Genomic DNA, 25,913 nt, shown 5'->3' with positions numbered 1-25,913 from the left:
CCTAGTCCTGACATTGAGACCGATCCCAGACATTGCCAAATGGCTCCTAAGGTGGGAAACCACCCTGGTTAACAACCAGTGTCTTGTACTGACCAGCCATCCCAGTTTGCTCTGGACTGAGGGATTTGCCAGAGATTTGGGGCTAAAATTGGGACAGTCCAGGGCAAATTGGAATGTTTGATGATGATATGAGTAAAAATTCCCTCTTCTGGTTGAATAACAGCTGTGCTGGGAGAAGGGCGGGGTGCTGACTCATAGTTTTCTGGGAAGTCTTCAGTGTCTCTAAGCTGTTGCTGCACCAAGCACATCTGCCTGTCGTTCCTTTATTCCCTGCACCTAGCCTGCTAAGGGTGTAGGGGACATCCTCCTTCAGGAAGGTTGGCTGAGTGCCTGTGCAGGTTGTTAGAGGACTGGGGAAGACCAGAGGGAAAACTGGTGTCTGGGAGGGGAGCTGGAGGGTGCTGGACTACAGAGAGCCCATTGGTTCTGCTTGGGTGGACCGTGCCCATGTATGCTTATACCAGGAGTTAATGGTACTGATGGGGGGAGGCTTTTCAGCTCTGTTAATGTGGTCTATGCCTAGGTGGTCTGTGCATTTTAATTTACTTGGTATTTTGAAACATTTTTATGAGTTACTCTGGCAGCTTATCAAGGGCATTTTCCTGAGAGAAAATTCAAATAAAAGAAAAATCTCAAAAACAGTTTGCTGTCAGGATTGTTTGGTTGTGTTGATGGCAATACCTTTGCAACAGTGTTAAATGTTTCTTTGCAAATTTGTAAGGCACTTCTGAAATAGCATTTGTCCCTCAGCCTTCTGCCCTGTATGTGGTTCTTGTGCCCCTTTCTGGGATGACTACTGAGTTCTGGAGCAGCTAAAAGAAGTCTGAAGTCCAATGCTGGGCTTTGAATCTGGCTCCCTGAGCTCTGTGACCTGTCCACTCCACCGGGTCGTGAGACAACAGCACTTGCTTGGCAGGGCTGCGTCTGTGTTGTTGTAAACCTGAAGGGGTGAAATGCAAGTGTGGACGTGGAGGGAGTGAATCAGCTTCGTCCGGACAGCAGTCACTGATAATGGTGCTTCCCTTAGGTCTGTCTTGCAACAAAACATGAGGGAAATGCCCCAAATCCATGGTCACCTGCACCAAGACATAGGCCCAGCCACTCTGTGGAAGCACTTTTCCTCTGTGCTCTTCTCCACAGCTGAAGAGTGTGACTGGTGTGTAGGGCTGTTTTCATTTTCCTGGATTATGTAAACCAGTGGCTTTGCCAAGAACTGTCTGTGCCCTGAAGCTGCAAGCTGGTTCTCTCCCATTGGCCGACTTGGTTTCATTTTATAGGAGGTGTAGCTTTCAAGTTGCAGAGCAGTGGTAACTGCTAGTGTCTCTTAGGAGTGTGGTGCCTGGAATTTAGGGACTCCACCGGTGACAATGACAGCAGATGAGTTGGTTTTCTTTGTGAATGGCAGAAAGGTAAGCCAGAGTTGACCTTAGGCTTGGAGTCCCTGCTCCTTGGGAGGGGATGCGTGTCCTCTGGAAGAGGCGTATTCTGCTTCTCTCTAGCCTGGTCCTTCTTGTTTTCCTCTCCTCAAAAGTGTTGTTGTGTTTTGTTAATATTGAGACAAGAAACCCTCTCAGGGCTAGGTCACAGGCCAGATACTCCAGGCACAAAAGAGTGAGGGGTGGGGGATTCTGAGTGCTTATTCTGCAGTAGGAGACATACTGGCAGAGCCAGGAAAAGGGACAAAGTTCTAGCTGAGTCGGGAAGTGACCAGCCATACCTATATTTCTGTGTTGAATTAGATATATCTTAATGATTTTGTGGCTTTCTTTACTTGTAGAAGGATCAGGAATATGTTTTTTATGCTAGCATCAGGATATGTAATGTGCAGAGCTTTTGATTCTGATATATTGTGTGTGTATATATATACACATATGGAACAGCTGTCCTGAATGAAGGTGTGGGAACATATACTGACACCTTGTGGCAAACATGATTTCATAAAGGAGACACTCCCCCTTCCCTGGTTCTACCAATAAGTATTGCAAAACTCTTACCTGCTTGGATTAACTGCATTGGTGCACTGGGACCTAAGAAAGGTGGCATGGGTGCGAGTCCTTGGGCATTGCAAGGGTGAGAATCTTTGCAGCTTTAATGCAGGTGCAGGCAGAGAGGGAGTGAAGCCATTCCATCGTCTCCAGCTCTGTTTGCCCTCCCTGCACCAAGAGGTTCACAGAGTTTGAATCTGGCTCCCTGAGCTCTGTGACCTGTCCACTCCACCGGGTCGTGAGACACAGCGCTTGCTTGGCAGGGCTGCGTCTGTGTTGTTGTAAACCTGAAGGGTGAAATGGCAATTGTGGACATGGAGGGAGTGAATCAGCTTGGTCCAGTGCAGTGTTTCAGCTCCTCGCTTGAGAATGGAAAAGGTCACAAAAGAGTAGCTGCAGTTGTGCTTTGTAACTGGCCATGTTGTGTGAATGATGAACATTCCCAAGGGGTCCCCAAAGAAGGGCACTTTTATCTGTCTCGCTATATTGACATTTTTTTTCCATTGAATTGAGAAGCTGAGAGACTTTTGAGGTAATTTTTAAGAACTAAAATGTGCTTCACAGGATTCCCAGACTTACCCTGTCAGGATGTATTTAGGTGGCTAGCAAGAGAATTTTCATCAGCCAACACAACATCAGTGCCGCAAAGACTATTGATGGTGGTGCCATCAGGGGTGCTGGGGTTCAGAGCTGTCTGAGATGCTTCCTTTTCAGGAGTGACACCTTGTGCCAAACCAAGAGGTATGGCAAAGCTCCCAAGCTGTGGTAGTAAGCCTTTTGCATCCAATTGCTTAAACTTCTTTGCCTTCAGCAATTACTTCATGGAGATGTAAGAAACGATTGTTTGGAATTGGCTTCCTAGAGAGGTTCTTACACAAAGACATCTTCTCTGGAATTTTTATAAGTGATTTAAAAAACTATTTCTAATTGTAGATGGACAGAATACCTTGATTTTGATTATTTATTCTTATGTGGTGCTGAGGATCAAACCCAGTGCCTTTCATGTGTGAGTCAAGTGCTCTACCACTGAGCCACAACCCCAGCCTCTTATAAGTGATTTTTACAGTGAGTAGCTGGATCCAGGGACTTCCAAAGCTATGCCTTACTCTAAGGTCTTCTTTAGTAAGCTATCCATTTGCGTGTGATAGCATAAGGTCTTGGTCTTCTTCAGGGATGGCTTGCTGTTATGTTCTGGGTCTAGATGGGAACATTTCAAAGTAAACTGACTTGGTGAAAGATTGTTTTCCCTTGAACTTTATTTTCAGTTTAGGAAAGGAATCTTAAATTTTTAGAGGGCATTATTATATCACACCCTACTATCTCTCTGGAAGCTTTTACTACTGCCAGATTCTGGGATGAATGTTCATGTCTGTAATTTATGAAGATGGGGCCTCTTGAGAAATACTGGAAAGATGAAGACACAGTGCAGAGAGTAAAGACGTGACTGTGGTGCTGTAAACACAGCCGAGTGAGGGACCCTGGTTTAATAAAGCAGCAATGAGTAAGCTTGTTCTGCTTTCATTCTTACGATGTTTCAGCCCTTTCGTGATAGGATCTTGTGCAAAGTAGTTACCAAAGAAGCTGTCCAAACTTGGTGACTTTTTTTTTTTTTTTTTTTTTTTTTTTTTGGTACTGGGGATTGAATCACAGAGCACTTAACCTCTGAGCCACATCCCCAACCCTTTTTATTTTTTTATTTTGAGATAGGGTCTTGCTAAGTTGTTTGAGGCCTTGCTAAGTTGGTGAGGCTGACTTTGAACGTATGATCCTCCTGCCCCAGCCTCTCCAGTTGCTGGAATTATGGGTATGCAGCACCACACCTGGCCTGGTGACTTGTTTTTCAATGTGAGCCTCTTACACAGCTTGTTCTGTCCAGGACTCTGTCTCCCTAGCTGGGGTCTACAGAGGGTGCTAGATGCAAAACATCAAACACCCAGAGGACCTTTTGGGGTGGGACAGGCCTGGGTGCCTACATATCTTAGATCTTCTGGTCTAGAGTCAGAGTCAGAGGAAAAGAGCCCCTAAGGATTTTATTATTGCAACAAAAATCCTTTTGGGTGGTCACTGAGTAATCACTCTGTTTAGTGGAGATGTTGGCGCCTAAGTCCAAGAGGATTCAGCAGTTAGGGTGCAGCTGGAGGTATCTAGGAGTAACTCCACAGGAACCCTATGTGGGCTAGAAAGAGCCTCCTGTTGGCTTTCACTCACTCACTCATTCTTGTGGCCAACATTTATCAAGTTCCTTTCAAGGCATGAATACAGGACAAGTACTGGAAGAATACCATGTCTGAGACCAGGCATTTGCCATTCAAGATCCCATGGATAGGTGAAGTAATGTATTCCAAATGTATTTTACAGGAAACTAGTCTCATGAAATAGTCTTCTTGGATACTCTTAAAACTCTCAGCCTAGTACTTGGTACATAGTAAATGCCCAATTAATGAGGGTGGAATGAATGGATGGATATTAAAAGCCCTGAGAAATCCTGAACTAAAGAAATACAGTTTTAAACCTTATATTTTTAAATTGTTTTAAATTTACAGAAAAGTTGCAAGAAGACTACAAAGCAATTTTAACTACCCTTTACTCAAAAGCTGCTAACCTCTTGTTATAGTTGCTTTATCCTTCAAACATGCACATACGCACAAAGATGTACAGATGTATATAAGTACGCACACAATTTTATATGTTAGGTAATATATATATATATAAATTATAATTTTTTCTGAATTATTTGAGAGTACATTTCATAATCATGCCCCTTTACTTCAAATCCTTAAAATAAGAACTTTCCTAGAGAGTAAGATTTCACTTATAGAATGCAGGAAATTTATCTTTGATATAATACCATCACCTATGGATCTTTTGCAAAATTATAATTCTCCCAATAATGTCATTCTTTCCCACTCTTTGCCCCCAGCCCAGAATCCAGGGCCATGCTTTACGGTTAGTTATTTTGGTCCTTTAATTTGAAATAGCACCGGTTTTCCTTTGTCATTCATGACATTGACGTTTCTGAAGAGAACAGGCCAGTTATTTGTTCCCTTGTTCTTCGGGTGGGGTTTGTCTCATGCTTTCCTGTAATTAGATTCTGAGTCAGCTTTTGGGGAAGGAATGCCACACAAGTATGTTGTCTTTCTCAGTGCGTTCTCTAAGGGAGTGCATGATCGTGACGTGAACTTTGATCTCTTGGCAAACGTGGGGTCCACTAGATTCCTTCACTGCAAGTAACTCTTTTTACCTGTATAATGAATCATCTGCAAACAGATACTTTGAGATTATAGAAATACCTTGTTCACTAAATTTAACCCACTAAGGATTAACTGGATTAATTGTTGTGCTGATTACAAGATGGCCAATCGTATTTATCACCTGATATTCTTCTGTCAGGAATAGCTTTCTCTTCTCTTCCATTTGTTCATTTATGGATCATTTATTTGGACTCGTGGATTTTAATCTTACTTCATGGGCTCTAAGGCTTTATAATCATTATTTCTCTTGATGCTCGAGTTTTCCCAGGGGAATCGACTGAACCCAGTTTTTCGTAAATCCATTTCCTCACCAGGTATTTTTGCTGGGAATACCCATCGGCAGCCTGTTGAGAGTGTTCTGCACACCTGGGAAGCCCTGCAGCCACGCTGTGACGGCAGCATGGCAGTTACCTGTGGGAATTCAATGGAGGGTGGGCCACCGTGGCTGGGGTGGCATGGGAAGCCTTGACTGGACAATAGGGTCTCCTGTGAAGTCAAGGTGCACGTGTAAGAGAGCAAGAATGCTGAAAGGTATGGGGGCTGGAAGATAGAAGAGGGATTTTCAGTTTGGTGTATGACAGGAGGAAGGAAAAACATGCAGGGAAACAACCATCTCTTACTGCTGTGCATGAGAAAGGTGAGAAGATCAGGATTATCTGCATTTATGATTTTTCCTCCAGGAGAAAAAAAATGACTCCTTGTGTGAACTTTGTAGCCAGGATGTTGAACAAGCTAGACTCAAGGGGTGTGATCATATGAGGCAATTAAGTTTATCTCCCCATGTCCTTCAAGCCTTATTCAAAGGGCAAACTCTTGGCAGTTTTATAAACTTTTTGATTACTTGCAGTTACAAAGAGTCGTATTATCTATGTAAGTTGCCATCAGGGTCTCAACTCAGGATGGCATGGTGGGGGGAGCAAGGAAGCAGTTGTTCGATTGATTGGTACTGCTGTCAGATGACTTCTGGCTTTCGGGGCTTTTCAGCTGTTTGGAGCTGACCCTTTTCCTCCTCCTGCAATGAATTTGCAGATTCTTCAGGGGCCACCACAGAGAGCATTCGTTTGCATGTCTCATGACAAGAGTCATATGCTTTCCTCTGGCTGCTTTCCCTCAGCCTCCAGGGTTAGGAGGTCCACTCCACAGACTCCCCATTAGAGGGCTCCTCACCCGCCCTTGGCAGTCTTTTTTGAGAATAATTTAAACATCTCCAAGCCAGTTCTCTCTCCCTCATGGATGGCCTGCACTCAGCCCATGGTCACCCATATCCTGGGCTCTGCCACTCTAGGAGCGTGCACTGGTCTCAGTTTAACCTTAACTAGAGGTTCAAGTGCATCCTCATGAGTTATTAATTGTATGTTAAGTCCACCTATATCTGTTTCCATATTCCAGACTACCATGTCCCCTAGGCTGCAAAGGTGGCGTTATGGTTTTATGTGCCCTGGGTTTGGGGTGTGAGGCAGATACCTCCTTCCCTTCCACTTTAGGAAACTGTGTGACTCAGTACAGTTCTCTCTGAAGAAGCCCTTATCACAGATTTTCTCCCTCAGTCATCTCAAGAACCCAGAACTATCCTGATGATACATGAGGAGTAGTGAAGAAGGGCTTCATCTATTTCCTTGGACAATTCATACTGGGGACAAGCCTCTCACTTTATAGATGGGCTTTTTTTCCCCTACCTTGTTGAACATACAGATAGGTCTTTGGCTTGAGATTTCTCCTCCATTCCTAACTGTGAATCCCCATCCCATACACACCTCTGCAGTGAGCACAGGCCAGATGACTGGCTTTCTCCAGTCACACACAGGGTCTGAGGGTGTCTGCTCAAGGAGACAAAGCCAGAGCCCGCCTCGAGGACCCTCGCAGCTGTCCCTGGCATTCCAAGATGTGGCCCAGAAGGAGAGATGGGATGATGTGCTTGACTCAGGGGAGGCTCTGCCCTGGTCAGCCCAGGATGGGAGGTGCAGGGCTGAGCAGAGTGGTAGAATCTGAGGATTTCAGGTTGTGAGACTGTATGGATTCCGGCTTGTAGTTTATATGTTCCTTCTTATGGGGTTGCCAAGAAAAATACCTTGGTTTTCATTATCGATTTGGCCTATCTCTGCTAATTCTACCAATTCTTGGATGAGACATGGGAGGGAGAAATCAATTGCAGAAGGATGGTCAAGTATACCCATAATGTATTTTTCTTTCATTTTTTGGTAGGTGGTGGAGAAAAATGCAGATCCAGAAACCACCCTTTTGGTCTACCTGAGAAGAAAGTGTATCCTGACTTAAAGTGGGGGTAGGGGAACGGGGGTAGGGTGGGGCAACAGGGTCTTATTTTCTGGGCTTGGTCATTTCCTAAGTGTGAATAGAGCAGCTGTGAGGTGTGGAGGAAAGAGCCCTGGATCTGGAGTCTGGACACTTGGGTTTAGCCACAGTGCTGTCACTCAGTAGCCGTGTGACCTTGTGTCGTCCTTGAGCTCCCTGCAGCTGAAACTCTCAGTTCCTGAGTGAGAGGATTGTTAGCGATCTCCTTGGAGATCTCTTCCAGCTAAGAGTCTAGGACTTCCAATGTGTGATGCTGTGTCTGAAAAAGGACCTTCTCTAGTCCTGGAGGGCTTCGTTCCCCCTGGGAGGAGTCAGTCCTTCCTCGGCTGACATTTACTTTTCCAGTTCCGTCTGGTGTGGAAGACAAGGGTACAAGTGTCTCCTGGGAGAGGGAGCCTGAGGTGGGAGCTGTGGCAGTGGCAGACCCTGGAGGCATCAAGGGCAGGGAACCCCTCAGGGGAGACTTGGGGTGCTGCTGTGCTCTCAGTGTGGGCAGGACTTCTGTCAGATCCTCTGCACATTTTGTCCTTTCAGAGTATTAAAGTATCCTGAGACTCTGGGTCAAAACCCACAAAAATAATAGTAGGTGCTAACCTTTAGTGAGCACTTATTATGCGCAGGCAGGGTTCAAGGTGGTTTGTACCGTTGCTTAATCTCCAGAGCCATCCCATGGAAGTGTACCGCTCCCCTTCAGCAGGGGAGGGAGTGAGGTGTGGGTGATGTGACATGACCTGCCTTACTGCCATCTTCTGGGCAAATGTGATAGAGGTTGGACTGAAGCCGAGAACATGCTATTGACCTCTCATCCCTACCAGAAACTCTCTGGGGGTCTATTGTCAGGACTGTGCTCACTGGTCCTGACGTCTGTTAAAGAACTCCCCCTTCTCCCAGAGGGTTGTCTGGTTCTCTTTCCAGTGATATGTTTGAGGACAACAAAGACTTGTTCCATACTCTCAGAAGTGGCCCTGGAAACCCTCGCCTTGACTGTGGCTCAGTGGTCTCCCATCAGACAGCACAGTGTTTGTGTTTGGTGACCAGAGATTCATAGGAGATGAACCTCGTGGTTCTTTTGCAGCAGAGGACCCAGTGGATAGGATGGGGGACGACTGCATGGAGTTCCGTTTCCAGCCCATCTGCCTGGGAGGTCTGGGAATAGACCTCCCAGGTCTCAGGTGTTGAGATCAGTTTCAGTTTTCTATTAGTTTCAGTTTTAGTTTTGAAGGCCCGGAAACCTCAGAAATGCCTTAATAGCAATAAGCTGTTTGAAAGGTCAAAGTGCAAGTGAAATCCCAAACTGAAAGTGCTGTAGGGACAGACCAGGCAAGGCACTGAAGATGGCAGGAAACAGTTTTATTTGGCTGCAGCCAGGTTCAGAGAGCACAGTTTTTGCTGTAATCAATTAATCCCCTGAACCCTGAGTTCAGGGAGTTTCAGAGTTTTATACCCAGCATGTAAGAGGAGGGGCTCAGAAGTTCACAGTCTGCAGAAGTTCACACAAAAGCAGGTTTTTCTCTCACTGTTCTGGGCAAGTTAACCCTTCAAGGACAACACCTGAGAAGGGGAGAGCTTCTTCTCCCCTTTCTTTCCTCCCCCTTCCAGCTGTTACCATGGAGCCCAATTGTAACTTATGTTAAAAATGTAGACATCTCTGTGAAGCCCAGCTCAAGGCCAGAGGCCTTGTTTGCACATTTCTTCAAAGTATTATACTGGATATGTTTGTAAAAACCTAGTACCAGGGGGTGTCCAGCACCTGGAGTGCTGGTATGTTCTCTGCCAGTGGCCAAGTAAACAGGGAGACACAAAAATAGGAAACTTATCTACATTAAACTCTTTTGCAGAGACTCTTTTGTTGACGGTCCTAAAATCAGCCATGGTGAAGAGTTCTGGAGAGACCCAGTTAAGACTTTTCAGTGGAGAAAGGGGGTGCCACTTCAAAAGTTGGCAAGTAAAGTCCTCACAGGTTATTGTTGTCTGGGCTGAAGTTTACTTTGTGGGAGTTCCCAGTAAGAGAGAAGGCCCTTGATTTCTACCCTGGCTTCTAGAAAGATCCAGAGGCCAGAATACCGTGCTGGACTTCCAGCTCTCACTCCCTGTCTTCATGCACCCCTGCCGATGTCTGAACGGCAGATAACTGCATCTACTTTGTGAAAAAACTAACCAAGGACACAGAAAGCTCTCCTCGGGTCTCAGGTGTGCTTAGAGAGATGGCATGGGGAGGGGGTGCACACCAAATCAGATGAACGTTGGGGCCCTAACAAGCAAGGGAACACTTGTGTGGCTCATGCTACATCTTGGGTCTCAGTTCATTTTTATTTTGTTTATCACTCTGTGAGAAAAATCATAGTTCCTACCCCAGCTGCTAACCAAATTCTTGTGAAGATCTTCTGGGCACATGGATGTAAGTGCTTTCCAAGTATATGATCTATATCATGGCTAGTTGCTCATTTTATCTTGAAAATGAAGGAAGTGACAGGTGAAAATAATCTCAGTCCCCTCAATCTGCTGTAGAGGGCTGGGGGGGTTGGACAGAGGCCTGTCACAGAGAATGTGCCCACCAATTGCTGTTCTCTAGAATCGCCCACTAGTGAGGTAAAGTATCAGATTATCTTTCCGTAGTTTGTGTAAGTATTGGGCCCGATTCTGGTCAACCGTCTCGAAAAAAACCTTTATTTTAATTTCTACTTGCACATATTATGGCTGGATATTTGAAAGCCTCTGATCTAGCTCCAATTTTGGATCCTAGGACTTTATCAGCTCTACAGGCATCCCTGGGGATGCTGTCAGATGAGAACCTGCTGTCTTGCTCTCTGTTCCTGCCCCATCAGGCTGCAGTGTCTCCTCTGAGAAGGCCCTGGCTCTGCTGCCTCCCAGGCGGAGGACCCTGAGCCCTGTGTGGGGATGGATGAGCAGATCCATGAGACTCTGCCCAGGCATTTCCAGCAATCTTGCAGTTTCCTTCCCCTAGTTCATGTTCCTTAACTCGAGACCACACAGTGGGGCTGAGCGGGACCAAGCTTGGCTGTGGAGAAGGGGGCTGCGGGGCTTGCACAGTGATGCTTTCCAAGTACGACCGTTTCCAGAACAAGATCGTGTATCCTTTGCCTGCTGCCTCATTGTCCTTGTGAGGGCTAAGATGCAGGGCCAGCCCGTGAGTGAGCGTGCGAGCGTGTGCATGCATGTGCACAGGTATGTGAGCCTGTGTTTCTGAGCAAGCTCTAACCACGGACAGGGACACTGTACAATGATGACTTAGCAGGTAACTTCCTGGCTCATGACTGTTGACCAGGTTCTCTGAACGGCTGTTGAAATGATCTTTCTAAATTCAGGCTCACAGCTCATCTCATGCGCTCCTTTGGTAGCTCTCCACAGCCCCTGCTGGAGTCCAGGCTCCTCCATGGTGCCCTAGCTCTCCTCTCCAGTTTCCCTTCTCATTGTGTGCCAGCACTCCTTCTAGGCCAAGATAGCTGTGAGCTACAGATGCTCATTTCTTGATCTTGGCAAAAGCTTTTTCCCAATGTCTTTTTTTCCAAGCCTCTCTACCTGGCAAACTGGTACTAGCTCTTTAGGAGTGGACCCCAAATCACCCCCTCCAGGCAACCTTCCTTGACTTCTCAAGACAGGGCTAAGTGCCTAAGTGCCTCTTGTCTGTGTGGATTTCAAAGTGCCCCATGCACAGCCTTCCTGAAGTTTTTAAATTGCATCTTCACACCCACTTTTATTTTCCTGGGTTGACTGCAAGCTTTGAAGGCTGGAGATTTCATCTCATTCACTGTCATTCTCCAGCTCTCGGCTGAGTGCTAGCATATAAATGGCACTCAGTCACTAATGTTGATTGTACATACACGAGAACCAGTGATGGCTAAGGAAAGCAGGCGAAGAAATTCTGGAGGAAGCTCTATTCAAGGGGCTGGTGTTTCCCGTTTCCCTCTCTTTCCCCACGAGGAGTTCCCCAGGCCCTACACTGCTCTGATGACCTGAGTGGACAATGGAGTGACCTTAATCTGGGGTTCTAGCCATTTTTCTGCCAATGCCTGCCTGGCCCCCATCTGCTCCTTGCATCATGTTGCCGTGACTACTGTGGAGGGAATAGGAAGCACCAAGACTCGGCTGCATCCTGTGCAGGTAAGCAGAGGGGAGGAGCTGTGCTCTTGGGGTCAGGACGTTTTGCAGGAAGGCTCAGGCCAAGCTGCAGACTGGTTTGGGGTTGTCAGGTAGAGTTTCACAACCTGAACAAAGATCACTTTCTCTTCTGGGTGCTGTGAGATGGAAAGAGAAGGCTTCCAAGCCCCAAACTCCCTCCTGTGGCCAGAGTGGACCTAACATTGCATGACCCCAAGGGATCCAAGAGATCAACTGAATCTGGTGATCAGGGTGGCCCAGCTGCCCCAGAATGGGAGGAGGAGGGGCAGGGTGCTTTCTCACCTTGTTCCCCAGTATGCTTAGGAGACCCTCAGTCTTCCCAGGTTCCAAATTCTCTGTGTCCCTTGATTAAAGGCTGATCTACTCTCCACTCCTTGGAGAGGTAATTCTGGTGGCAACTTCATTTCCTATCCACAGGTCATACAAGTGTGCTTCCAAGCCTCCACTCTCACTAGGATAGAGGTTATCAAGGGCTAAATAAGATAATAGTGATGGATGAGTGCCTGGCCAAGTCTTTCCATCTGCTTTCAGGTAGAATCAGACCACCTGAAAATGAATTAGAATTGGGAACATCTTTGGAGAGAGTGGGCAATAATAATCTGAGGGGTTTCTGGAGAGGGTCAGGATATCCTCAGGCCAAGTGGAAACAAATGGGAGCAGAGCACGGTGGGAAGGAAAGGCCATTGTTTTGTTTGGGGAAACTGAGGAAGGGGCACTTTGGGATTTTGCAATCACTCAAGGTTCCAAAGTTAAGCCCAGGCCTTAATCCTCCCATGACCAGTTGAAGAGATAAGAGATGTGCCCTTGAGGAGACCTTGCCTTCCCCGACACCTTTCATGACACCACGGAGCCAGGGTCTCCAGAGGAGTGAGCTGGGCCTGTCCCCAGGGCAGGGCAGGGTGGGGTAGTGTTGCTTTGCCTCGATCATTGTATTTCTTAGGCAGGAAATGGGGAAATTACTCGACTTGTCCAACCTGCAGGAGGTGTGAGAAGGGTAATTAGGGCTTGTCATTTCTTTGAAACAAACATGGAAAAAAAAAAAGAATGAATAAACTCTGGGATCTTATCTGTATGATCAGTTGAAACCCCTCCCTTTGCAGTCAGACCTTATTCCTGATGCACTTATTTTGGCACCAACTGAGCAACAGCTGGATTTCACTTCTTGTCCATTCATGTGTTTCTCTTGGTTTTGAGGCACTACACCCCTGCTTTTCCTCCCTCCTCGACGTCAGCATCCCGTGCTGGCTCCTCCTCTGCTCTGTCTTTCCTGCTGTGGGGTCAAGGATGTGCCCTTGACCCCTTCCCTTCTCCATGTCTCTCTTTGGGGGGGGGGGGAGTTTGGATCTCTCTATCTGCAAGGGGCATGCACACCCACGCCTTCAGCTCCCACCTCCCCTCAGGTTAGACTCACTTCCGGCTGCCTACTCAACATGGATGTCTAACCTCAAGCTTATCAAAACCTCATCCCCCTCCCCCCCCAACTTCTTCCTTCACAATCTTCCTCTGCCCAGTTGCTCAGGATAAAAATCTAGGAGTTGCCTTTGGTTCTTTCTCTCAAAGACCACATCCAATCCATCCACAAGTGGGGTCCACTCTACCACCCAAACCTCTAATGACATCTTCATTCTTTCAGTTGTCGTGATTGCTACTTGGGCCCAGCCACCATCCCCTTTTGTCTGGTCGGCTACGCTATCCTGAGGCCTGTTTCCATTCCTGCCCTCTGCCACCCATCCTCCACCTAGGAGCCAGGGTGATTCCTTCAATCCCCCAGTATGATCAGGAAAATTCCTTAAATCCCCCAGTGTGATCAGGAAACCCTCAGTCTTCGATCACACACTTCCTGCTGAAAATCCCCACTGCTTCCCATCACACCCTGATGAAGTTCCCAATCCCAACCCATGGCTCCCTGGCGTGGGAAGAGCTGCTGTGAGCCAACTTCTCCAGTCCCAGCAAGTCCCACCAGTGGCCTTCCAGCAAACCTAGCATGTTAGGCTTGTTCTGGGCCCAAGGCCTTCTCACTGCGGTTCTCTCTCCCTAGAATATGCTCTTCTCTGATTCAGATAGTGTTACTTAATTCAGCGTAAGGGCTCCCTTTCAAAGTGGCTTTTTCTGGCCACTGTGTTCAGCCACCATCACAATGGATCATGTCATTCTGTAAAAACTCTCTGTGCACAAAATCTCCACCTGGGATTCCTTCTTTGTCAGTGTTTTCCTTGTGAGAATGTAGGCTTTGGAGATCTCTCCTTGTCTCTCCTCTTCACTGTTCTGTTCCCAGTGCCTTTACTGTGCCTGGTGCATGAGAGATTCTCAGTCAATATTCATAAAATCAATTAATATATATACAGGATACTAAGGTTATAATATTCTGGCAATTTTATGTAACACAAGAGAGACTCCCAAGAGACCGAAAAGCAGAAGAAAAACAAAAAAGAAAGCCACGTGAATGAGGAAAATCTCCTTAGAGTAAAAATCTTCCTGCTTTGCATGGGAATCCTGTGACGTTCGATGCATAGAGTCAATTCAGTTTGACATGTTTTCCAATTCTCTGGCCTCCACGGGAGGAGTTGCCTCCACTTAAGAATACAGGAATGCAACGGGACTCTAGTTTGGAATAAAAGAGGTGCCCTGTTGGTCCTCCAGGAAGGTCAGTTGAGCTGGACTGCAGGGTAGTGTAGTCAGAGGAATACAACACAACTCTTCCATTCACAGCGTGTTAAGTTCTTATATTTCCTGGGCCTACTTCCCAGAATACTCATTGCACTTTAAAAGGGGTGGCTTACCCATGGTAACACTGCCTTCCTGCCTCCCATATGCCAGGCACAGGGCAAGGGTTTACATGAATTATCTCATTAAATCCTTAGAAGTAAAGAGTAGGACTGTCCTCCTCCTACAGACCAGGTGCCCAGGGCTGGTCTACAGGACCTTACTTCTAAGGAGGGGCTTGACCTGATCATTACCCCCACTGCCTCTCAGGGAATGGGGAGGGGGTCATGCCAACACAGGCATCTGTTTCATTTGTCCCTTTCAGGAGAGAATTGCAAAAAGCCACGGCTCCCAGTGCGGGTTCTGCACCCCTGGCATCGTCATGAGCATGTACACGCTGCTCCGAAACGAGCCAGAGCCCACCATGGAGGAGATTGAGAATGCCTTCCAAGGTACGGGCCTTCAGGCACAGCCAAGGAGGTGGAGTGGCAGAGGGGACCCTGCGGGGGGTGGTCAGGATGGGGTCAGGGTGACAGCCAGGAAGAGGCTTGGAGTGTTGGAACACCCTTTGGAGGAAAGGCGCAGGCCGCCCCAGAGCAATGGCTCAGATCTGCTATAAAGTTAGTTTCTCCTGCTTTGGAGAACACTTGGTTGGCTGATAGACCTCCTGGGGTCCCCTGCTTATGTCTTCCTGCCCTTCTCCAGCTTTGAGGTGGCCTTGGCACTGGGCAGCTGGCATGGGAGACCACTTGGGAAACTGCACAGAGTCCAGTGATACGGCTTCCTCTGATCAATTTCTACCAGCTCAGGATTCTTCAGGGCACAGACCACATAGGAGGAAGGTAGCCAGACAGGACTCAGCCACAGGCAAGGGCTGGCTTCCCAGTTTGCCTCCTGTGAGTGGGCCCAGGAGCCTGTCCCATGTGTCTGCTCCTCTGAAGTGAACAGAGAAGTTTCCCTACCTGTTCAACATTTCAATCTATTATTTCTCCAATTAAGTATTTTGAGTCCTGTGCTGAACAGGCACAAGAGGAAAGATGTAGTCCCTCCTCTCAAGGAATTCACACTCTGAAGAGGAAGTGAGTTTATAATGTCGTTTGATAAGCTCACTGATAAGGCCTGACCAGACACCCTGGAGCACCAGCAGGGGCCCCTGACTGATTCTGAGGGTGGGGGGGGTGTCATGATGGAAGTTTTGAGGTTAGAGACATGAAGAGGAACAGGGACCTTCCAGACAGAGGAGACAGGACAACAAAGGCAAAGCTGTAAATGGAGCATCCAGCTGAGCTGGGCAAGGCCACAAGCCCTCCCCTGCCCAAGGCCAGCACCAACGCTGCAGCTTTTCTCTTGGCCCACAGGGAACCTGTGCCGCTGCACAGGCTACAGGCCCATCCTCCAGGGTTTCCGGACCTTCGCCAGGGTAAGTGGGGCCCCAGAGCAGCAGGGGTCCTGCTCTTAAAGCAGCAACCCTCAGGGATCACAGCTGGGAGGGATGCCAAGGGATAGGGTCTCTGGGAGGAAAGGTGAGATGTCTAGTGAGCGGGTCCTTCCGCCGGGGACAGGTGCTGTGGGGAGTGGATTCTGCAGTTCTTCTCCATAGCCCGGGGCTTTCCTCCCAGTGCAGGCCTGGAGCTCTGCTTTCTAGAAGAGGCACCCTGCCTGAGTGCTGGCTTCCTTCCGTGCTTTCAGGCTTGGCAGCTTTTCCTAGAGACTGGCAGGCTCATGGGCGCTTAGCATGGCATCTCACCACAGCCCAGCCTGGCTCAGCACTTGTGCCCCTCCTCCTTCTCTCTCCTGGCTGTTTCTGAGGTTGGCACTCGGCTGGGCTTATGAAGCTGATAATTAGATCTCCAGACAGTTTGTGAACCCCTGCAGTGTTCATCTCACTCCACAGCCGGGTAGGTGGGCATTGATTATGTGACCAGTGGCATGTACCTGCCATCTGGCACGGAGCGCTGGCTTAGTCCCCTCAGCTTTTACCTGATTTCTCAACGAGGTCAAGTTGCTCCTGTCTCCCATCAAACCTTGTCATCTCAATTTGATTCTGGGTTCAGGAGACAGTTACAGACACCTGTGCTTTGCACTGACCTTTAGAACTGGCACGTCTTGAGAAGGAGAGTTGTGCCTACCTTATCCAAGAAAGGGTGGGGGGGAGGTAGAGGTGGGTCTTCACAAGGACAGACAACACCAGGCCCTGGAGAATGCAGTTGATGAAGTAGTAGGAGGTGTACAATTAAGTGAAAATCATTCAAAGTACCTATTCCGAGTCTGATGACCTGGGTTCAAATCTTTTATCATGATCCATGACCCTGGGCAAGTTTCCTTGTTTCAAAACTGGGAATGATAATAATACCAACCTGATAGTGTTTGTAAAGAATAAGTAGTTCCTTCAAAGCTTTTAGAACAATGCCTGGTACATCTTAAGTTGTCCATAAATGGAGCTGTGAATTATGATGTTGACACATTTCTTCTTCACCCACCGTATGTATGATCTCCGTTAATTGCTCAGGCTTCCCTGAGAACAGTGATTGTCAATCTTGCCTGTTTACCTAGGCACCTGCTCAAAGACGTGCAAACTAACCAGTCCTCACAGTGCCTCATAAGAGAAGGGCATTTGAGTATAGCAGACAGTTTCACTACTGCTTGAGGTCTGAGTTTTATTATCATTGAAGTAATATTCTGTTATGTAGCAGCAACTCCCTCCACCCAGCTGTCCTGCAGGTTAGTGCAGAACAAGGCTGAGCTGCCAAGTGCCTGACATGCAGAAGGTGAGAGGACGTGTCCTCATAATACTCACCAGAGGCCCCCAGGCTTTATTCAGAGACAATTTACCTTTATTTTACACAGAGTTCTAACAAACTTGATTTCCTTAGTTTTCCTGTATCTAGTACACACTAGAAAAGCTGAGCACACTTTTCACAGCAAGAATGACAATGTCCATCTGGCCACAAGGAAGGAAATGGAAAAATCATTAAAATAGGCACATGCAAGACTTCTGGCTTCCGATACATATGTAAGGAGTTTTGACATCTTCATTCCATCCTAAAAACAAGTAAAAAGCTGAACAAACTGAGAAATCAACCACTCTTCTTAGATTCATCCCAAAAACAAGGTTATAGGATGAACTCTTGTTTCTCAAGTTGGAGGCAGACAGGTGGATACAGAGAATCACAACATACTTGGCCATAAACACGTGAGCAGAAACCTCTTTATGAACGAGTCCTGCAACAGGGAAACTTGAGCAGTAATTGATGAATTGCTGGAACCTTAATGTGGACAAGCCTCAGAGATACAAACTCTAGGGGACCCAGGCATGGGGAGTCCTCCTACTTGGAAGAAGAGAAGTTCCAGCCACCCTGGCTCACTGTAGAGAGGAAAAAAGTACCTGAGAGACTTGTGACACTCACAGTTCAGGTACACAGACTCACCAAAAGACAGAGACCTAGAGTTAGGACAATAGGATCCTTCACACTTACCAGTATATTACTAAAGGCCTGTTCACAGCAGATCCTTTTTTCCATCACAGATGACTTAATTTTCAAACAACCCACAAAAAAATTCCAAGCATACTCAAAGGCAAACCCAACTTGGAGAGATGAAACAGCAGAACCAGACTCCACAGGGTGGAGATGTTGAAGTTATCAAACAGGGAATTTTTAAAGGCTGATTAATATGCTAAAGATTTTAATGGGAAAAAAATAGGCAGCATGCAAGAACAGATGGATGATGTGTGCAGAGAGAAGGAAATTCTAAAAGAGAAGTATTTTAAGACGCTAGAGATAAAAACACTATGATAAAATGAAGAAAGCCTTTGGTGGGCTCATTAGTAAATTGGACATATCTGAGGAAAGAATTTCTGAGCTGATGATGTGGCAATGCAAACTTCCAACCCAAAAGGCGGAGAGAAAAAAGAGTGTAAAAAATATTAAACTCAAGAACTTTCGGACAACTACAAAAGCAAAATATATATGTAGTGGGAATCCTGGAAGGAGAAGAAAGAGAGAAGGGCCCAGAAGCAATATCTGAAGCAATAGATGAATGAGAATTTCCTAAAATTAATCAGACTAAAATACTGGAAGCCAGGAAGTTCAGAGAATAGCAAGCCAGATAAATGTCAAAACAAAAACCCAAAGCCATTTGGAGCAAAACAACAACAACTAATCTAGGCATATTATATTCAAACTTCATAAAATGAAAAATAAAGAAAAAAACTCTTCAAAGAATCTAGAGGAAAACACTTTCACTTATACAGGAGCAAAGGAAAGAATTATATCTGATTTCTCAGAAACCATGCAAGCAAGAAGAGAATGGAGTAAAACATTTAAAGCACTGAGAAGGGAAATGCTCCCACCAAATTAGAAACTGCTTTTCAAAGGTGAAGGAGAAATAAAGACTTCCTCAGATAAACAAAACTGAGGGACATCGTTGTCACTAGACCTGCCTTTCAAGAAACATGAGAAGAGATTCTGTAGAGAACCAGGCCATGGGCTTGATCCCCAGCAGTATGGGGTGGGGTGGGGGGGAAGTTTTCAGAGAGAAGAAAAATGACAAAAGTCATAAACTTAAATCTACAAGAAGAAATGAAGAGCACTGGAGAATGAATACGTGAAGGTGAAATGAAAACCTTTTCAATTCTTCATTAATCTAACAGATAACAGATGGTTCAAAACAAGAATTGCAACATGTATTTGACTAATATTGCATTTTATGTATGTATATACATGATGAAAGCAATGGTAAAAAGAGAAAGAGGGAGAATATCTTGTTATAAGGTCTTCATACTATCCATGAAATGGTATATTGTTGTTTGAGAGTAAACTGGGATTTGTTATAAATGTATTTTACAAACTCAAAAAAGTAAGAGAAATACAATGGATATGCTAAGAAAGAAGAGAAAATGGAATATATATAAATGCTCTGTTAAAACCACATCAGAGAATGTGTGAAAGACAAAAGTAGGAACAAAGAATATGGGAAGCAAATAGAAAATAGTAAAAATATGGCAGATACCACTCTAGCTGTATCAATAATCACCTTCAATGTTAATGGTCTAAATATAACAATGAAAAGACAGATATTTTCAGAGTGGATAAAAAATAAACCCCAAATACATATTGTCTACATGCAACCCAAGTTATAAAGACAGATCTAGGTCAAAAGTAAATTGATGAAAAATGATATACCATGCTAATACTAATGAGAGGAAAGTGGGAGTAACTATGTAAATTTTGGACAAAGAAGACTTTAAGGAAAGGTGTCAGGAAAAAATAGGGGAATTAAATGACAGAGTGAGAGGGAATTTTCCTGATTGCTAAAGCTGTAGAACATTCTTTCATCTCTTTGTTGGCCATGGATAGTTCTTCTTTTGAGAAATGTCTACAGCATATTTACTTATAATTGTGAAAATTTAGAAATGGCCGAGGTGTCCTTCTGCAGGTGAATGGATAAAGAAGCTGTGGCCCATATAGACAACGGAATATTGTTCAGCACCAAGCCATGAAAAGACACGGAGGAATCTTACAATGCATATTGCTAACTGACAGGAGCCAATCTGAAAAAGTTACATGTTGTATGATATCAACTACATGAAACTATGAAAAGACAAAACTATGAGGGCAGCGGAAAGATTAGTGGTTGCTAGAGCAGAGGCAGGAGGGACAAAGAGGCAGAGCACAGAGGGTTTTAGGGCAGTGTGAGGCCCTTCTGTATGATACTGTATTAGTGGATACACATCATCATACATCTGTCAAAGCCCACACATTGTCCAGGTAAACCATGGACTTTGGGTGATGATGACCTGTTTGTGTAGCTTCATCCATTGTAATAAATGTACCACTCTGGTGCACATGCTGAGAGCAGAGGAGGTTGTATGTGTGTAGCCAGGGCAGGGAAGAGGGAGAAAGGGTATTTGGGAATTGTTTGTACTTTCTGCTCAGTTTTACTCTGAACCTAGAATCGATCTAAAAACAACAACAACAACAACAAAAACTAGTTTATTAAAAAAAAAAAAAAAAAGCACAAGCCTAGCAGTCTTAGTTCATAAACTGTGAATCTCAGCCTTATCCAACCTCAGAAGACCTGGAGGGCAGTGACTTGTTATTGAACATCACAATAATCTGTGTCATAAACATGCCAATTAATTTATCAAGGAAAAAGATCTAAGTGCGATTGTGCTGGCACCTTCATGATCTGGAAAATGGACCTGGGTGGAACGTCTCCTCCCTCAGGAAGGCCAGGCGAGTGAGGCTGATGCTCCACCACATGCAAGTTCCTCTCGCTTCCGTGGGCCTGAGAACTCCCCTGCATCACTCCTTCGCCCAGAAGATGAAAAGAGGCGTGAGGGAACCCGTCTTCCTTCCTCCTTTCCTATCTAAATTCAGGGGGGAAGGGCGAAGGGGCTGTAGAGAGTTCCAGAATGGACAGAGCAAAGCTATGAATGTGGGAGGCTCTGCGTCTCAGGCCCCATGGGCAGGGGTCGAGACCAGGGAAGGTTCCTCTGTGCTGCCATGGTCTGCCTGTGTTTGCCTGTCCACATCTTCAGCCTCCATGGTCTTCTGAGAGCTGTGTTAGGAAAGATGGTGAATCATGACACACCCTTGGAGAAATGACAGCCTGGAATGGTGTTTCCTGTGACTCACATGCAGAAGGGACTGTTCCCAGCCTGCTCCTTCGGGAACTGACTAACCCAGAAAAGTGCCTGGAAATTTTCCTCACTTTAGTGTCTCAGCACAGCCCCACAATTCCGAAATGTCTTCTGAAGCCCGGAGTTGCAACTCCTGCCTTATTAGGGCAGATGGGCCTGATGAACACATCCTTTCCTGGCTCTGCAAGACCTCAGTTGTGGGAACAGTGATTCTGTTCTTTGTTAGTGTTCTGCCGTTGGCATCCAGAGGCCCTGAGCAGATCCTTCACATGGGTGATGAGTGGTTCCCCCTGGACCCTTCCTCCAGAACAGGCTCACAATGAGGAGTGAAGCGTGTTCAGCTTTCTGGGAAGAAGTACCTAGTAGGTCGGGAGGAGGCCATTGGACACACTGGATGGACACATCTCTTGGATCAGCACTGGTCTTGGACATCCTTGGCAGAGTCCCACAGAATGCCCAGCCTGAGAGACACCCAGCCAAGCCCCATAGATGTAGAGCCTGAAAGTGGAGCCTCTTAGGTCCTGAGAGGACCTATGAGAAAAATACCTTTTGATAAAACAGGATCTAGTTTTGATGGAGACCATTTCCCTGTGACTCCTAAGTGTTCATCCGTGTGTTCTGTAACACACATCAGCAAAGCAAAGGATAAGAGAGCCGAGGCCTTGACTCTGCATGCAGGCAGGTGGGATGGGGTGGGGGTTTCCCTCTTCCTGTTGGTGCTGGAATAGGTACCAGAGCTGGAGTTCAGTAGATATTCATCATCAGGATTCCTCAGATTCTGTGAAATCTCTATAAACGTCTATGTGGGAATGTCATCTGTCTAGGATGGAGGATGCTGTGGGGGAAGTGGAGACAACCCAAACTGCTGCATGAACCAGAAGAAAGACCACACAGTAAGTGAGTCTTCTCTGCCTGGAGCCTGGGGGTAACTCAGAGGAGTCACTGAGCTCTCTCCACACCCCTGGCCGCGGTGGCTGGAAGAGGGAACTATGGCAAGATTTGGGGATGACCAGGTAATGAGAGTGGTGAAGGTGCTCATTAGCCCTGGGGTCCCCTGGCAAGACCTCCTTTCTTCTGCTTCCCAGGAGCTGCCTGCCCCTCTACCAGGGGCTGGGAACCAGCTCACCAGGAGGAAGGGCTAGATTAATCCTGAAAGGAAGAACTGCAGTGCCTTACATGTTCTCTCTTCCTGTAGGTCACTCTCTCCCCATCTTTATTCAAACCAGAAGAGTTCATGCCCCTGGATCCCACCCAGGAGCCCATCTTCCCTCCAGAGTTGCTGGTAGGTGATGCCGCAGGGAGAGTCCAGCCGTGTCTCTGTGCTGTGAGACCCAGAGACCTGCTTTATTTTTATATCCACTAAGAACCTTGTACCTTCCCTGTCATTTAGGTGTCAGTTCAAATTTCCCTTCCTTTTTCCTTCTTTCCTTCCTTCCTTCCTTCCTTCCTTCCTTCCTTCCTTCCTTCCTTCCATACTGGGGATTGAACCCAGGGGTTCTCTATGTCACCAGCACTTTTTATTTTGAGACAGGGTCTTGCTAAGTTTCTATGACTGGCCTCAAACTTGCTACCCTCTTGCCTCAGCCTCCAGAGTAGCTGGATTACAGGCATGAGCCATCACACTGGGCTCCCTTCCTTTTTCTGACACCCCTATGGGGCCACCCTCCACAGCTCCTCACACACGTCACACTTACAGTTGCTGATGTGATGTCTAATGTTCCTTGCTAGATTATAAGCCCCATGAGGGCAGGAAGTGGGTCTCTCTAGCACACTGTGCATTAGTAGCAGGTACCCTCTAGTGACTTGCGGACCTCCTGACTTTATCTACTGTGTAAGCCCACGAAGCCACCTATTCCTCTCTCTGTATCCAAACTATTTCTTTTAAAACAAACTGTTATATTCGAAGGACATGATTCATGGCTTGTAGTTCCGTCTTCAGGACACCTCTGTCGTGCCCATTTTCCCACTGACAGTTATGGCAGGGAAAACAGTCAGGCCACTCTGAGTTTTTCAGATATGCATTTCTTGGGATTGTGGAGTCTCTGCAGCCTCCCTCCTGGGTTTGACAGGCTGGAGAGGACAGATTTGCAGTAGGCCACCACTTCTTTCAGATTGTGAAACCTGGGAAACACCATCAGTTTGATTGGGGGGCTTTCTTTCCCAGCCCAGTGTCACCAGCTGTGCACCAGATCTAGCTCTCCTCCCCTTTCCCTTCTCACACTCCCTCCTTCTCCACCTCTGTTCCTTCTCGCACCTTGCCCACGGCGCCCCCTGGAGACAGCGTGGGGTACTGCAAGGAACCTGGGCTTTCTGTAAGGTCAGCAGGCCCCACAACCTCCTTGATCTCTCTGGGTTGCTCCTTTGCTTGTAAAATAAGACTCAGACGGCCTCCTTCATTGAAGTCAAGATGGGGAAGATGTGTTTACTAAGTGCCAGTGGAGTTCCTGCCTCAGTGTGTGCTAGTCTTCCCTCCTCCCCAATGTACATAGGTCTTTCTGGTGAACTAGGTATTAAGCAAGTCAACAGAGGAGTTGACCCCATTACAGACATAAAGCAATTTCTCGGGGGAATGGGAAGAGGAGGGAGACAGTTCAGTAAGTGTACTACAATTCCCAGAGGCTGAAGGACACTCCCCAGAAGCAGCTGCGCTTTGAAGGGGAACGTGTGACCTGGATCCAGGCCTCCACGCTGCGGGAGCTGCTGGAACTCAAGGCTCAGCACCCTGACGCCAAGCTCGTGGTGGGGAACACGGAGATCGGTAAGGGCCAGGGCCTGGGTACTGCCGAAGGTCTGGGAGGGGTTCTGGACCCTTCCTGCTTGCCCTCACCCTTCGCTGACCTCCCCCCATGCTGTACCCCACCTCTGTCCCACTGACTCCCCTGGGAAACCACTGAAGGGCCCTGGACACTCACTTGATTTCCCCTGCGGAGACCCTGGCTCTGAAGTCACACAGACCTGGTTTGAACCCTGGCTGGCTGTACGTTCCCAGGAAAATTCCTTGGCCTCCCTCACCACCATTTCTCATTCCTTCTATGGGGTAACTCCTCAGAGGGCTGCATTGAGTATCAAAAGAAATCCTTGCATGCTCATTGACTCTTCTCCCTGGACATCTACAGAGTGCCGGCTACAAGCCAGGGTCTCAGGGAAGGGCTTGGGACACAAAGATCAACTGGACATGGTTCCTCCCCTCAAGGCTCTTCTAGGTGAAGAAGGAGGGCTGAATGGAGGCAGAGTCTAGCCAGAGTTTTATAGACGCTGGGGAAGGGGCGTCTAGAAAGACCACACTTTTGCCTCCCACTACCCCTTTTCTGGAGGATGATGTGATAAGGTAAAGGAGAAGGACACAAGTTAGGGTGTCTGACTCATAGCAAGGAACATGTCCAGTGTCAGAGGATCTCTGAGGACCCTTCTAACCTCCTTAAGTCTTGCTACCCCTGGTCCCCAGGGCCATGACTATATGAGCAAAGAACCCTAGGGCCACCACTACATGAGTGGTAAAGAGAGGGAGTGTCACTGTGTGTGTGCTGCCTGGGACTGTGCCCCAACCTGGGATGTGGGACCCACAAGAGTTGGAAAGGCCAGGGAGGCTCAAGATGTGCAATTTCAGCCCCCATGCTCTTTCAGACAGAACAAGATGACAGGGAGGCCCAGGCCCTGTACTCTCCTTCTTTTCTAAGCCTGGTTTGGTTGGTGTCCACCTTGCTAGGTCCCGCACCTAGTGAGGCTCCCAGCTGAAGATCATGGCACAGTCAAGGTTTATCCTAGAGGACCTCTGATTGGGAGTGAGGTGGCATGCCATGCTTTCAAGTAGCCAAATGCAGAGGTTGGGGGTCTCTTGGCTCTGGTTCCTAAAGGAGTCTTCAGAATCTAGGTTCTATCTTCAGCCACAGAAGGGAGCCTGGCTTGGTTTAGTGCTTTTAGAGCAGAGAGCTGGCCCTGCCCTCTTAAGCACAGATACAGTACGGAGTCCCCAGCTGCACTGGTGTGACACATTGTGCCTGGTGAGACATGCCTGTGATGTGATTGTGTGGCTCTGGCTTAGTAGGACTCATGGCAGTTGGTGTTCTCTTTGCTACACTGCCTTTGCCCATATAGTCATGGCCTAGGGTCCAGGGCTTGATTGAAGGTAGATAGAAGGATCCCAGGATGTCCTGACACTGGACATGTTCCTTGCCATGAGTCAGACAAACGTTGGCTTCCAAAAGAAAGGAATTCACACACATTATATCAACTCAACACCCCAGGTAACCACCCACAGCCAGTGCAGGGTGTCGGGGGAGTGGGCTTAGAGAAAGCCAGATCCAGATGGGCCCCAGGTCTCCATCTGCATTCTGTGTTCTGGGGGTGAGGACACCCACACAAGCCAGGCTCGTTGCAGAAATGCACAGGCATGGGGCTAGGCCACCATTGGGTACTGGGTAGGGGGCTCCAGCATTTATCTCCAACCTTTCCCATCTATAGCCCCATGGGTGGGGTCAGGAGAGGTGCTGCACCAACTGGGTCTCGGGAACCCAGGTGTGCATGTATCCCAGAGGTCCTAACTTGCTTAGCTGAGATGACAGAAGCTGGACATGGTTGTGGGCATGTAAAGCCCCACACCCTGAAGAACTCAGATTCTGAGGACTGGAAGGAAGATTGCTCTCATTTTCCTTTTTCGCTTTAATTTTGGACTTCTATCTTTTTATTGTTATATCCTAAACTAATAGTAGCTCAAGAACTGAAATGTGCCTGTTCTTAGCTGTGTGATGTGGGTAAAAGCCTTGATCTCTCTGTGTCTAAGTTTCTTCATCTGTGAGCAGAAACCCACAATACTTATAGAGC

The 25,913-nt window shown here is 47.1% G+C and overlaps 1 protein-coding gene across 3 annotated transcripts in view; it reads left to right on the top strand.

Moving 5' to 3' along the window:
• The first annotated feature begins 1,352 nt into the window (after positions 1-1,352).
• Positions 1,353-25,913, top strand: part of Xdh (xanthine dehydrogenase) — a 60,216-nt gene continuing 35,655 nt past the window's right edge. For 2 of the 3 annotated variants that reach the window (XM_026412051.2, XM_026412120.2), the window contains exons 1-9: positions 1,353-1,469; positions 7,499-7,556; positions 10,601-10,697; positions 11,620-11,728; positions 14,775-14,901; positions 15,808-15,869; positions 21,917-21,985; positions 22,288-22,374; positions 23,709-23,850. In XM_026412051.2, the coding sequence (XP_026267836.2) occupies positions 1,428-1,469; positions 7,499-7,556; positions 10,601-10,697; positions 11,620-11,728; positions 14,775-14,901; positions 15,808-15,869; positions 21,917-21,985; positions 22,288-22,374; positions 23,709-23,850 (793 nt within the window). In that variant the 5' untranslated portion in view covers positions 1,353-1,427. Of the gene's footprint in view, positions 1,470-7,498; positions 7,557-10,600; positions 10,698-11,619; positions 11,729-14,774; positions 14,902-15,807; positions 15,870-21,916; positions 21,990-22,287; positions 22,375-23,708; positions 23,851-25,913 lie in introns of those variants that run through there. The other variant, XM_026412200.2, reaches the window with a different exon arrangement.

This window comes from Urocitellus parryii, chromosome 12 (genome assembly GCF_045843805.1).
Source record: "Urocitellus parryii isolate mUroPar1 chromosome 12, mUroPar1.hap1, whole genome shotgun sequence".
In the NCBI taxonomy this organism is placed as follows: domain Eukaryota; kingdom Metazoa; phylum Chordata; class Mammalia; order Rodentia; family Sciuridae; genus Urocitellus; species Urocitellus parryii.
Note: the sequence above shows the minus strand (reverse complement) of the source record. Positions and strands in the feature narration are given on the sequence as shown.